General features: G+C 43.8%; 1 protein-coding gene across 7 annotated transcripts in view; it reads right to left on the bottom strand.

Annotated features, from left to right (window-relative positions):
* Nucleotides 1-12,950, bottom strand: part of LOC144473379 (disco-interacting protein 2 homolog A-like) — a 43,483-nt gene extending 30,533 nt beyond the window's left edge. For 6 of the 7 annotated variants that reach the window (XM_078187198.1, XM_078187199.1, XM_078187200.1 and 3 more), the window contains exons 1-3: nucleotides 11,773-12,950; nucleotides 9,897-10,939; nucleotides 5,208-5,279 (exon numbers count right to left, since the gene is read on the bottom strand). In XM_078187198.1, coding sequence (XP_078043324.1) covers nucleotides 5,208-5,279; nucleotides 9,897-10,939; nucleotides 11,773-12,704 — 2,047 coding nt within the window. In that variant the 5' untranslated portion in view covers nucleotides 12,705-12,950. The remainder of the gene's footprint in view (nucleotides 1-5,207; nucleotides 5,280-9,896; nucleotides 10,940-11,772) is intronic. The other variant, XM_078187202.1, reaches the window with a different exon arrangement.
* Between the last annotated feature and the right edge of the window lie 1,258 nt (nucleotides 12,951-14,208).

Below are 14,208 nucleotides of genomic sequence, written 5' to 3'. Positions count from 1 at the left end.
CGCAAAATTGCTCCTTGGCGTTCAAACGGTTAAATCTTGTTCGCTGTAACGTTTATTTTATTCCGAAATATTTGCGTTACATCTGTACGATTTAAAAGGATCCCGTTAATAAATAATAATAATATTAGTAGTAATGACTTTAGGACCAAACTATTTCTCTGAACAGCCAGGTTCATTGACAAAGATGGCAGATTGCGGTAACCGAGTACAGCAACGTTCCGACAGCGTAATCGTTGGATGAACGCGACGCGTCGCGTCGTCAGGTGGAAGCTACCTTTTGTTACGTCGTCGCCTTTGGACGGTCGTGAATCATACGAGTAATCGTTATGGCTACGAAGTAGCCGTCTGGAGTGTCAAACGGTCGTCTTTCAGAATAGTCTTTCCCCTAGCAGGTACACGTGTTCGTCTATTCTGTATTACGGAGAAAACATAGGCCTCTTTGAAGAATCATAACAGAAACTCGAACATTTTTCTTAACGCTTCGACGGCCATTTTCTCGTAGACTTCGCGAAGATTTTAATAATAAAAATTGATCAGCGTAGTTTTTTTTAAAAAGGCCTATCACAATTTTCAATGAAATTGAAGTTTGCATTGTTAACAAAATCTATACTATTTATATTATTAATAGAATATATAATAATAGCGTCACCCATATGTGGCTAACGGAATTATATAAAAATTAATTTTTACGATAATCCATTGCAATTTCTCAATTTTGTGTTAGTATTCGTAAGAAGTAAGAATGTTGAAAACATAATTGATACTACATATCCTTGCTTAGCAATTGTAATTGAATTTAATAAGATATTTTAATTTTACGAAATATTTGAGGTTGTTGGCGCGGTCGTCAGTGTTAATTTTACATGTGTGGTAAATTTTTCCCAGTAGCATCTCGCACCAAGTAAAAGGGCTGTTCTTTTGCCAATTTGAAATTTGTCCTTGGATGATAAAATAATTTGAATTGCCCTTAAGTAATTTGAAACCGCATGGGCGTTTTTACAACGATGTCGATGTAATCAAGAGGAAGATTAAAAAGATTTCGATATAGTAAAACGGAAGACGGCGCAAATAGCTTTGTGTGGACGGTGGACCGCGAACCGCAACTGTTGGCTCCGGACATGTACGGACATGAAGGGTCATCGAATAGTAATTCCGGGAGCTCGATAGAGAAGATTGTCGACGATACAAATACAACAACGACGGTACAACGCGATGGGAAACTTGCGTCTGGCAGCTGTTCGGTTTTCTTGGAAAAAAATCATTTGATATACTCCTATTTGAAGAGAAGCACGCGTGACGACTATTCCTCGGTCTCGACAACAACACGAATCCTGCCGCTTGCCATACAAATGCACGCTTAATGTTTTACACCGTTAGGAGGAACTGGCGGAGGCAGGCAGAAAGCTCCTTCATTTTTCCTTCCTCTTTTACCACGCCGCGTCTGCCATATACATATGTATATTATTGTCATATTATTCGAGCTCAGCGGTGGGACAAACTATACAGATACGGGATTGCCGGGTAATGTCTAACTCGCTACTAGACACGTTCGCGAACAACATAGTCTATTCATTCCTGCGATTATACATTTTATGGATAAAAAGATCGAGTTCATAATAACAACGATATCGCAGAAAAATAGTAACCACCTTCAGTTTTTAGTTAAAAGATTAAGTGAAAAGTTAAAAGATTGATGAATCGATTTGCGACGCAACGAGAACCCAGCAATAATTTATAGCTTAAACAGGATATCTTTTAACTTTAATACAATATTAACACAGTACTTTATATTACGTAATCTGTTCTACTATAAATGCAAGTGTTCACATTAATATAAATATATTGAATAAGAACAGAAATCTTTTAGTTTTATTTTTTGATAATTCTCCCTGCATAGAGTTGCAATACTTAGTAGGCGAAAGGTTAATACTTTGAAAGCTATAAGAGTTACCGGTGAAGCCAAGATTATTGAAAATACAATTCAATTCTTTTAAGTCTGCCAATATCATCGTGGTTATTAAAACGATGTCCCCCCGATAAGACGAATACGTCACACGTGACTGGACACTTTAATTTGTGCGTTCTAAACAATATATCACCACAATATGCAGCGGCTAATAAGAAATTCATGTTGGCCAAACGGACAAGCCATGTAAGACAAGCTTGGCGTTTAACGTGTTAATTTCGTTTCGTCTCGTTTCATGTCGCGTCGCGTACACGACAATGCCAGATGTACGTCGGCATCGCGTCGCATATAACGAACGGATAACGCGGAAGTGGCTCTTCCGTATGCAGGTACAGTTAAAGAGTGTGTCGACTGCAACCGATCGCAGCGGTTCGAACGATCCTAGTCACGGTCGCAACCGTTCGCGAAACCGATCTTCACTAAATTCCACGATTCATGTTCCCCGCTTGAAAATATATGTCTTAAGTAGTAACAAACGCGAATAAAATGTTAAATGGTTGGATCACAAATTGAAAATAAGCCGCATCCTTTCGGAAATGATCGCCTTTCATTCTTTACCAATTAGCGCGGATTTCCGAGAAATTACCGGCTAATTGGAGGAAAGAGTAGAATTATCCCGGCAGCGGATAATTCCGGGTCAGTTTTATTTCTTGGAATAAAAAGATACATAATTCAACATTTTATGGTACTGTCATTCGTTAAAAATACTATTATCTAAAATTTATAATTACCGGAAATATTGCTGTCCGTTTGTTTGAAACAAATCATTGAATAGTGTAACTATTTATTAATAGTTGAATTATATATCTTTTTATTGCAAGAAATAAAACTTACTCGGAATTACATTTGCTTTTTGATAGTCAGTCAAATTGGTGTATTACTTCGAATATCACAATATGCGATACAAGTATCGCCACTTAAATTGAAAACTACCATAAGGAAACAAACAAAACTCTAATTTTATTCAAGTGAGTCAGGTGCTTCTAAGGAAAACATACTGTATTATCGGAAAGGATGGATGTATTTGCGGTTTGTGTAGCTACTAACTATTACCGCATGAATCATAAAATAGTAAAATTTGTTATTTATTTGATAACTTCCTAGTTTTCTCTTATAAAGGAAAATAATTAGAGTTACTCTTACGATACGAAAAATGCCATAAACCTACACGTAAAAATTTTCCTTTGGGAAAATTAAAGAATTACTCTACTTTCGTCTAACCGTGTAACTAAAATCGACGGACTACACTCACGTTTCCCAATCAACTTGTAAAAGAACTACCCGTTCTAGAGCAAAGCAGCGAAATGCACGCTGTACCGATAGCGCATTGGAAATCGCTGGTGAAACTGCGTGTCACGAAAGTACAGTCATTACTACAGAAAAGAGAAGACACACGAGTCCTGATGAAGCTTTCGAATGGCTAGTAATTCGGGAGTTTCACCATCGCAATTTTATCGTTTACCGTCTAATCCAGATCTAGTTCTCGAATATGTTCTTTGAGGAAGTTATTTCCTGCATCATAGAAATTCTATTAAATCCCTCAATTTACCAATGAATTGTTGCAACAGTGCCTCATCGTTCATTAACCCCTTCCGTTAGGATTTCTGCCACAGCTACGTTGTGATTAACTTCGTTTGTATTTATAAATTTATACGCGAGATAGATAGTTTATATTTATTGTGTTCCTACTGTTCCTCCAATATTAACCCATTCGATACGAACGCTCTGTCTGCCATAACACTATAGAGGTGCCACGCCGAAAATTCGCAAATGGTCGGTCCTCCTTTATACAAAGATTCTCCTGAGCGTTAAATAAATACTGTGCTCGATAAAATAATATTTTTTAACAGAAAGTCTAGCTTGTAGCTTTAACATTAAAAAAGACATTTGCATAAAATTCTATTATTTATACCAGTCATCGCATGGACATCGGATATATCCGGCACTCGTATCGAAATGGCTTAAACTTTAAGGATAAAATTTAATTCCGATTTAACCAGTTAAAAAATTTTTAATTTATAAAATTTTATCTGTTGCAACCACATTGGAAAATGTGTTGCGAAAAGTGAACGATGGAGACGTGAGTAACGAAGCTTAGTACTCTGTTCAGACTATATATGTGCAATTTTTCCATAAAATATTCATGGCGAATCAGACACGATATTAACCCTATTATTGCCGAAAATCAAAATTGCGTTAGGAAACAACGATACATCGTCGTTCGACACTGCGAGGATTAAAGGAAAAAGAAATAATCCTGAAAATGCAGGTCACCTGATAGAGTTACCAATAAGATCCAGGAGGTAGTACCGCCAAGGGGGCAGTGCCGTAGTCGAGATTGAATCGATCGTTTCCGAATTGCGCAACGAAGGTAAGACAGGGAAGGGTAGAGTAAGACAGGGTAAGATAGGATAACATATATAGAAAAGGATAGGATTGGCTAGGATAGAAAAGGATAGAATAGAATTGAGTAGGATGGAAAAGGATAGGACAGGACAGGACAGGATAGGATAAGATAAGGGTGTCGCTCGACACGGTAGTTGGGTAGCCGGAAAAATCTTAGAAAGGATGGCTGACGACAAGAAAACAGAGAGGGCACCGTCGACTGCGCGATAAACCTCGTCGGTTGTGCAATACGGAGGAAAACCGGTGGCTGGCGACGGATGGAAAACGACGCTGCGAAGCGAAGGATTACGCGGCCATGTCCGCTCGTTCCTTCGTTTATTCCCATTACGATTGCATCTGCCGGCATTGTACGCCACGGAAAGCGAGCCCGTGTCTCTTGAGAATCGGAACGCGATTAATATTACTGGCAACGACGCCGAGAAAGACTGGTTGTTGCGTTTCAATGTGGCGCAATAGGCGTAATAGGCTCGAGCTCGCGTGCACGAGGACGAGGACGAGGACGGAAGAACCTTTCGGTGTTGTTCGGAAAAAACGAAAATTAACGATCCCGAATGAATCGCGCAAAGAAAGGTACTTTTTTCGAGCCATCGTTTTTACAACGTGCGATTAGAAGCACGAAACGCGTTTTCTGAAAAAAAAAAAAACGATATCGAGTAACATTCTGTCAATTTTCTTGTTTTCCACGATCCCGTCACTCAATTCTCGTCCGTGCGCGTGTGCTCGCGCGTACTCGCACGTACTCGCGCCGCTTTCCTTCGAATCAGATGACGATATAAATAAGATGATAGCAATAGGTTAGACTACGTTGCGAGCACTATAGAATGCTTCATCTCACCCAGCTGCTTCGAGGCATATTGTTGAAGTAGACGTGTCCTTTTCTTTTCGTAGCCCTTTTGCGTTATGTCCCCTGAAATCAAAGAACCAAGTTAGTGGCTGCTCAGTTGTTCATAGTTCTTTTAAAAAAATTTATACACATCGACCACCGTTATTTCGTATGAATATTTATCTACAATGAATGAATTTCTTTTAATCGAATATTTTATTCGGGTAACAATTATTCATTATCCTACGACAGATTGTTCTATTTATTTATTCGAATAATTTTTTATTTTTTATTCGCATAAATTACTCGCATAGAGATCGTAAAATTATTCAGATAGTAATGCTAGCGATTCGCGATTTTTTACGAGAACCCACCGAGCTCCTCATCATCACCACATTTCTCACTCCCTCTATACTGATCCTTTGAATAGGATTCTCAATTTGGCTACCGTTTATGCTAACAACGTTATCTTTTTCATTGATAATTTTAATAAATTCAAAAATCTACTATATAACGTTATCAAGGACATTTAGTTTGTGTTTACGTTATATATTCCAGTCATATTATTTTCAATTTCATTTCTATTATTACTCTATGATTATTATATTGAATTTTTGCAAAAAATATATTAGAAGGAAAACTGGCTCGTTTATGCTAAACAAACGAAGTCAATTAAATTACAAAGCTTTATTAACCATCGGTCGTGGGCAAACTACCTACCATTGACCGGCAGTACGTACAAAGTAAACGTACCACCCTCCATGACGGATTCGCGAGTTCGGTCGCGCGTCTCGAAAAGATGCGAAAACGCGCGAGTATCGCGGCGAACTGGATTATCTCGCCCTCGACCGCTGCTTAAATAGAGTCCGCGAATTTCTCAACAACGCCGTTGATTTCCATCGACGCCGAAAAAGGAGGTCGTCTGTCCCCTAATAGCCCGATAGCTCGATTGCTCGCTCAACCAATTTACCGACGCGAACCAAAGAATCCCGAGGACGATCGGTGATCGCGACACCAGCTGTAATCTGGAAATCATCGCCGGTTTCGATGATACGCGGGGCACGTGTGCGACTCGAAAAAGGATACAACCGGCAACCGGTTGATCGAGACCAACGAAACTCGCTGGAAAGTGTGCGACTCGCGTCGATCTCTGGAAAATTCTGCCAGCGAGAAATACCGAATTAGCTTGTTAGTCGGTCGTGAACAAAAGATCAACCGATAAATTCGATCGAAATCGCATCCCCGTTTTACCGAAACTTTAATGGAACAGCGACCTATACCGATGTACGTGAAACCGAGTTTGTCCAGCTGCGATAGCGGAATCGTTTTCCGATGCTGTTACCTGAAGGATACGCGTGTACGACTACGAGCTCAATTATCGTATTGATCGATCGATCGTCGCGACCTGTTACCCGTCGGTTACAATTAATATCGTCTGAATCGAGTCGGTTTCAATAATTCGACCAAAAACTGGTTCCGCGCAGATTGGAATTCAAACCGCACTGCTTCCAACGTTGCAATAGCTAGGCACTAATTAACTTTGGAATACTTGAAATTCCAATACACGGAGCACGTCGCCGAATCACCGTTAGCGCGGTTGTTGATATTATTTTCAACTTGAGGGATCAAAGCGAACGAGCGAAATCCACTAATCCGTAACTACCGCGTTTCAAATTCTGCACGTCGAACGCGAATTAATGAACAATCGCAAAAACATGCGGAACGTAATTACAAAGCAGCGGAAGGTTAATCCTGTCTATCGGGAGTCCCGTTCTGAAAAATCTGACTCGTCTACTATAAAGATTAGCAATTCCTTCGCAACGTGGTATTTTATCTCGCGCCGTTGCTGCAAGGAACGTGTAGGTCATTATTTCGCGAGTAAGAAACGAACGGGTTTCTCGTTCGTGAAATTCTATCGGCTTCGAAGCTATTGTAAATTTTCTCTGTGCCGCGGAGCAACGAGCTGTTGCCCACGTGTCTTGGTTGACGCGAAACGAGTCGGGCTATGTGTCGGGCCGGGCCGGGCCGGCATGGAACGGCGCAACGCGGCAGCGGCGTCACGCCTCGTAACTCGAGAAAATGCCCAGGATCGATCAACTAACGGCCGAGACACGATTTTTCCAGGTGCGAGCACCGGTACAGAACGGAACTGGGCCACAAGGCATTATCGCTCGATTCGTTAAAACAACCCGCACGCTTTTACGAGATCCGCGAGCGCATTCATGGCTGTCTTGCGAAGCCCTGTTGATAATATGCGTTTGAACGAATATTTGACTGCTATTCTTTCTCCCAATAGATTAGTACAGTATCCTAATCATTATGTTGTAAACTATTCCATCCAACGTCTCCAAAATATTCAAGTAATTTTAGTCCAATCTTAACAAAATTGTAACATTGTAAAAGGTGCCTGAATACTTGTTTTACCAACTCTATAATGAAGTGACTATTTAACCCCCTACATTATAATAACGAGTCAGACTCTTGACGAACGTTTCGTGCACGATTCGATAAATATGGCTGCCATTTCTATTAAATCGAAATAAAATTTGAAGCACTTGTCACCGAAATCTGGGAATGAAAGTAAACGAGAACAATCGGGACACTAGAATCATCTCATGGCATCAAGGAAATAATTAAGGACGAAATAGTCGTAATCAACGTAGCTCTGAGAGACGTAAATAGCGCAAGAGGTTAAAAAGTCGCATGCGATGAAGGAAAATACGACCTATTAAAAAGGAATATTTTTGAAGTGGATTATACTTTCAAAGTTGACACTAAGAAGAACAACTTCTGCCGAACAATTCAGAACAATTGAATTCGGCAATTGATCCAAGAATCTCGAACCTGCTGAGTTTTGAAAGCGTGCTTGTTCGTGCACGGCCGAGTTATAGTCAGAGCGCGGATGAAGAATTCCTCCGCTGGGGATGTGCGCAAACGCGAAACCTGCGCCTGTGCGCGAATCGAATACAGCTGCCCTGCTCTACCCTGCAGCGGATATACCTTTCCCAGTTAACCGGCAGCTAGGACATTGACATCGAGATAGACCCGGATACAAACCCCTCTCTGGGTTTAACATTTTCCAGTTATCAACACGGTCGAACTGTATCAACACCGAAGTTGTTGACACACGATAGCGTCACGCGAAGCAATGTTAACCCTTCGCACTACGATTTCTTTCACAACTGTGTCGATTAGTGGCTCTTCGCCCTTAACTCTCTAGTATCGGCTAAAAGAGTTCGGTGTTAACCTATTTAGTATCGACTAAAAGGGTTCAGTATTATTAACCCTTTTAGTATCGACTAAAAGAGTTCGGTGCACACGAACAAAGCAAGAAATGAAACTGTTGTTTATTATAAATATTAAGAAAATAACACTTTCTCAAGTGTAGCCATCGATATCGTTATTCGACATTAGAAATATTAACACTAAAGCTATCTTGTTGGAATTTCAACGATGACTACCGATGGAAAAACAGACCCAGCGAACTGTTTTATGGCCCTTTATGAGGGTGAGCCGTTGGCGACGAAGGCCCACGGATTTTTCAGTTCAAAAGCAGAAACCGGACCGTGAGGTTGTCACCTCCGATTACCACTACCACTGTATATATTTTTCTCTGTATATGTAGTTCTGTTATACATCACTTATTCTACTGGATACGTGAATGTTCTGAAGTATTAAATTGAATTAAACATAAAGTGTATTAAAGTTTTAATTCAAAACCTTTCAACATATCTGATTAGAAGTTACTAGTTCGTTAAAAGTGACTCCTATAAATCTTAAATTCCAGAGTCACAAGAGATCACTGTTGCGTTGGCATCGAACAGTATCGAACTTTGGTGGGAAACAAGAGTTGAAGGTGCACGACACTGCGTGCCATAGAATCGAGTTTACTGTGGTAAAAACAGTGAACGAGCCAAATCGGGTAAATCGGCAGGTTGCGTAATTAACGTCGATCATTGGTCTCCCGTAGCCGAATGAAGCCGAGACAGAAGCGGACTATCAGTCGTTGCCGCGGACCATCGTGTATCTAGGCGGGTTTTGCTCGGAGATCTCTTACTGGCTGTTGGGTAATCGCTCGCAAATGTACAGGGCGTTCGCAAAACTTTACCACTATATGCTACAAATAAAAATAAAAAAGATATTATGCGAACTCTTAAGTGCTCTATTAAAGAGTTATAATAAATAAAAATATAGGGAGATGATCTTTATCATTATCTTTCGTGTGTTTTCAAAAACTCTACTATTCGCCATGAAGCAGAAATTAATAATCCAGTAGAATCAATTCTCTGGTATAAAAAAGTTATTTCTCCATTATCATTGTAGATCATCGTCGTAATTTTTGTAGAAAGCGCTTAAAAATCCATGTTCGCAAAACATATTCTTTTTATTTTTATTTGCAGAATATTACGATAAAATGTTGCGGATAAAAAACTGGTACTCTCTGTATGTGTTGGTAACCACGACTGAACGGTCACAGGTAAGTGGGCAACTAATTCAAGAGTCGATAAAAGCTTAATTACCGACGACGCAGCTCCGAGAATTCGGTGCTCGAGTAACTTCCGCTCTATAGGCCAGCGAATTTTTATGAATTTCAATGTCAACTCCTTATGCCTTATGGTATACGTGTTTCTCGAGTTTGGTAGCGTGTTTCGAATCGAGATACCGAAGACTATATCTACTTATTTGTGCATCGACCCTTACTAGGTCTCTTCCTCAAGGACGAGCATTTCCTTACGAGGAAGACAGGCTGGCCGGAAGCCTTCCTCAGCTGGGACTTTCTTCTGAGAGGTCTCCGCCTGAGGCCTGACCTTTGCCTCTTCAACTGGTGCTGTCTCTGAGCAGGATGCGAGCTCTTCCGTCGTTCCAGGCCGACCCGGCAGCCAGGCTCGTCCTCCGTCTCGGTGTCGGTATCCGTATCAGTATCCGTATTGCTATCGGTATTGCTGTTGGTATTAGTATCGGCATCCGCGTCAGTATCAGTGTCGGTCGACGAGAGACACCTGTAGTAAGTCGCCTCGGTCCTCGACTTCTCTTTGCCGATAAGATTGCTCTGCCCTTTGGACAGAAAACTGAGAAATTGGTTGCTGGCGAAGAAGTTCGACGTCGCCGGCTGCCAGGTGGTTCTACGGGTCAGCAAACCTCTGGTGCGCAGCTCCTCGGAAAACAGCTTGTCCTCGTTGAAGTCGCTGATCTTGGGCGGCGCGGTGCACGAAGATGGACACGACGCGATCGTGGCCGTCACCGTTGCCAACGACGACGAGGACGTCGCCGAGAACGAGCCCAGCGAGGATGAGATCAAAGAGTTCAGCGCTCCTTCGTCCCGCTTGTCGTTAAAGTCTCCGGATAGTAGCAACTTCAAATCGTCAAACTGGTCGTCGGATAGATTCGACGACCAGTCGTCGATCCTTTCGATCACCGAGTCTTCGGCATCGGGAAGGTACCTGATCTCCCTCCAAACACGACGTTGCCGTCGCGAGCGTCTCCTTTCTGGAGGAACAAACCACACGGGGCTGTGATCGCGTGTCACTGATCGCGGCGGTTGTTGCAGTTGCTGCTCCGGCTGCTGCTGCTGCAGTTGTTTTTGCTGTTGTTGAGTTTTCTTCTTCGTCCTCTGCGAGGTCCGCTTACCCTTACGCCGAGAACTGGAACGCCGCGACGCGTTGGTCCTCTTGAAGTAACCGTCGGTGCTGACGCTTGGCGCCGGCTTCTGCGTCCGCCGGTTGAACAAGCCGTTCCTCGTGCCCCTGTAGCCACGCGACAAGTTCGAAATTGCTTCTCCATAAAATCAGCCGATCGATGAAATCGATGACTCTGGCCCGAGTTACTTTCAACGATCGCAAAACAAGAGCATTTGATCGAATCGGAAATTCAACTTCTCTCGCACTCTGCAACAGAAATTCACCAAAGATCGTGCGCGCGGCTCTGCGTACACGTACACAAACGGGCACACGCTCACGCTCGCATTCCTGAATTTCCCATTCGATCAGACGCCTATTACCCTTTCCCTTGACAACTATTCTCTGCCACTGTGAAGCGACTCGACTCGATTCGGCCCACAGAATCAACTTCATCGTCGACGAGCAACTGTTAAGAAGATATTCTAGTGTGAACCTTTGAAAAAATCGAACTTTCTTTTTTCTATTTTCTTCGAAAGTACGTCTACAAAATCTGAGGTCAGAATTGTTGAAATTAAAAATTGATAGTGACTACGATATTTACAATACGAATAATCAGTATTGGTATGCAAAACTTCAAATGCGTTTCTTTTTTTTCAAATCAAGAATGGTAACCATGAAATCTCAGTATACTTAATGAATTAGCATCAAAATTTCGGTACACATTAACTTGTCAACTCATAACATATACTTATGTCTATATTTCGTTCTAAAACCAATTCAAAGACTGCAATTATTCGTAATGCTTATTCTGAATAAAAATCATTTCAATCAATGACATTAATTCCTAACTTTAAAGATTTTTTCTTAGAATAGTTATGAGGTCTGAGTAGAGTTTGTTAAAAAAAATCTAAACGCTGTTCACACTAGAATAGCAACTTAAGAAATGGACGGATAGTAACCTAGCTGCACGAAAGCCGGCCAGCTTAGCGATCCTGAGAGAGAAGCCGAACGCGGACGAAGAATCCTTGGTGGCCGAGGTCTTCTCCGGCGCGGAGACGGTCCTGGCGACCGTGGGTTGAGGTTTCCTCTCCTTGAGAGCGCTGTCCAGCGAACGGTGAACCGACGGTCCTGAGGAAGCGTACGGGACCGGGTTCGAAGCCGGAACCGAAACCGAAACCGGAACCGGAACCGCGTCCCTCCAGATCCTGCCTAGACTAATACTAACGCTAGGAGGTCCTTCAACGGGGTGCTCTTGCGTCTGCAGAATCTCGTGCTCGTCTTTAATCTGGTCCACGATCTTCTCCGTAGATCCTCGAAGCGGGCAGGCCCAGCAGTTCGGTTTCGACGACAACACCGGCGACGCCTCCAGTTCGAGGATCTTGAGATCCTCGGCCACGTGATCAGCCGCCTCGCTCGGCTTCCGAACCTTCCCGCAGAGTTTGTTCTTCCTCTGCGCCGGGTGTTGTTGATGCAGCTTGCTCAGTTGCAAATCCTCTGTTAGTTTCTCTTTCGAAGACGAGCCGACGCCCTGCAACCACTCGTCGTAGCTAATCGACTCGCGGCTGAGCGTGTCGTCTTGCAGCTTCTTCGGTTTCTGCTCCTTGATCGCGTCGTCTCTGATCACGATACTCCTCTGCTCCTTCTCGATGATCTCCTCCTTGACGATCGTGCCCTTACCAAACGGTTTCTCGTTCGAGTTTGGGTCGATCGCGAGGGGGACCACCGCTGTCTCCGCATTCTTCTGGAGCTTGTTGCGCCGCTTGCCGCGGTCTAGATAGCTCTTTCTGATCGATATCCGCTTGAAGGACTCGCTGCGCTTGAAGGACGGCTCGTTACGGTCCTTCTTACGGCCGACGAGCCTCCTCAAGTTCTCGAAGGACAGCGGCCTCATGGGTTTGGCCCTGTATTCACCAAACGAGTTTCTCTCGCATTTTCGAACATTCCTTTTACCGTTCCTCGCGTCGCCAAGGCTTGCCCTTCGAGTAAAGAGAACCCGCCTGTGCCTACCTTCTTTCACCAAGGAATCTCCCGGTTTTCGATAGTCTAGAACTCCATCGTTCTTTCGGAGACTCGTTCGTTTTTAACTCTGCGAAAAACTGTCGATCATTGTGTAACATTTCCTCGATCCTCCAGGATCCCTTCGAACAAACCACGCGTCCTCCTCGATCAAAAAGTCCTTCCAAGGAGAGAGATCTACCTAGCTCGCTCTCCGCGCATTGGTTCCCCGAGCTCCGTCTCCCTCCGATCCATCGGTATCGGCGGTCGTTCCTTTCCACGGGGGCTCTCGATCTCGGTGAGAGAGCACGCTTGCGCGTTTCTGAGATCTTAAGGTGCAACACCGAGGCCTTCGAGTCGCGAATCAGCGTGGCTTTCCTTTTTCAACGTGCCGTGGCCGTAGCCGCGTCCGCGTCGTCCCTCCTCCATTCTCCTCATCGCCCTTCTCCTCCCTTGTCTCTGTCCTGCGACCGACCGGGATATTCCTTCGGCAAAAAGCGATTCGGCACTCGAATGCCGACGCTGACGCTCGCGCCGATACTTGCGCTTATGCTCGTGCCGATGCTCGCGCGCCGACGTTGCCGCATGGAAAATAATATTACGACGTGACTAGCTCAACCTGCGATGACGTTGCTGCCGCTTCGAACATGGAATCCGCCTTGTTTTGCTCGGTTTCCACGTCGCCTGGTATCACGACTGAGTGGACACTTTCGTAGATCCGAACAGGCTTTAGTTACCTGTCGGGCCAAGTCGACGATATCGTGGAAAGAGCCTTGGTCTCACGTTTTCATTTAGAGCAGTAGGATATATCCGAGGGTAGAGGTTCTCAAAGAATACAGGGACAACCCGAAGAACGTTTGTTGTGGTCGTTCCAACGACCGGCTGCAGTCAACTTTCTCGAAGAGCAGGCGGCGATACCGTTCTCCATGCACGCGCCTCCTACGAAACTATCTCGGATCGCTGAGAAGATCTTGGACGATACTTTCTCCGCCCTCGAACGATTACGACACCGATTTCACCCTCCCCTTGTCCCACCGATGCCCCGCCGGTTGTATTTATTATTTCGAGCCGGCCGCGGAACCGTCGCGGAACAACACGAAACTGCTCGGAACTCGCAGGAAGCGGAACACTGCCGCGTCCACGTACCTTCCTTATCGGGCACGACACCAAAACCACCGCGTCGAAAATCTGCCGTGAAATTGCACGGTACACGTTGCACGTTGCACCATCACGAGATCATCGGAACGAAACGGATCGCGCACTACGAATGGTTGCGCATTTTCATTATTCACGGGGCGCACTGCTTATGGCAATATTTCCTGGCTCGTGTACCACCAACTAGCGTTAACCGTGCACGCGAATCCTGGGGGCACTAGGGTGTCACTGGAATCGCAAAAATC

Source organism: Augochlora pura, chromosome 7, assembly GCF_028453695.1.
Source record: "Augochlora pura isolate Apur16 chromosome 7, APUR_v2.2.1, whole genome shotgun sequence".
In the NCBI taxonomy this organism is placed as follows: Eukaryota; Metazoa; Arthropoda; class Insecta; order Hymenoptera; family Halictidae; genus Augochlora; species Augochlora pura.
This window is presented reverse-complemented; position numbering and strand designations above follow the sequence as displayed.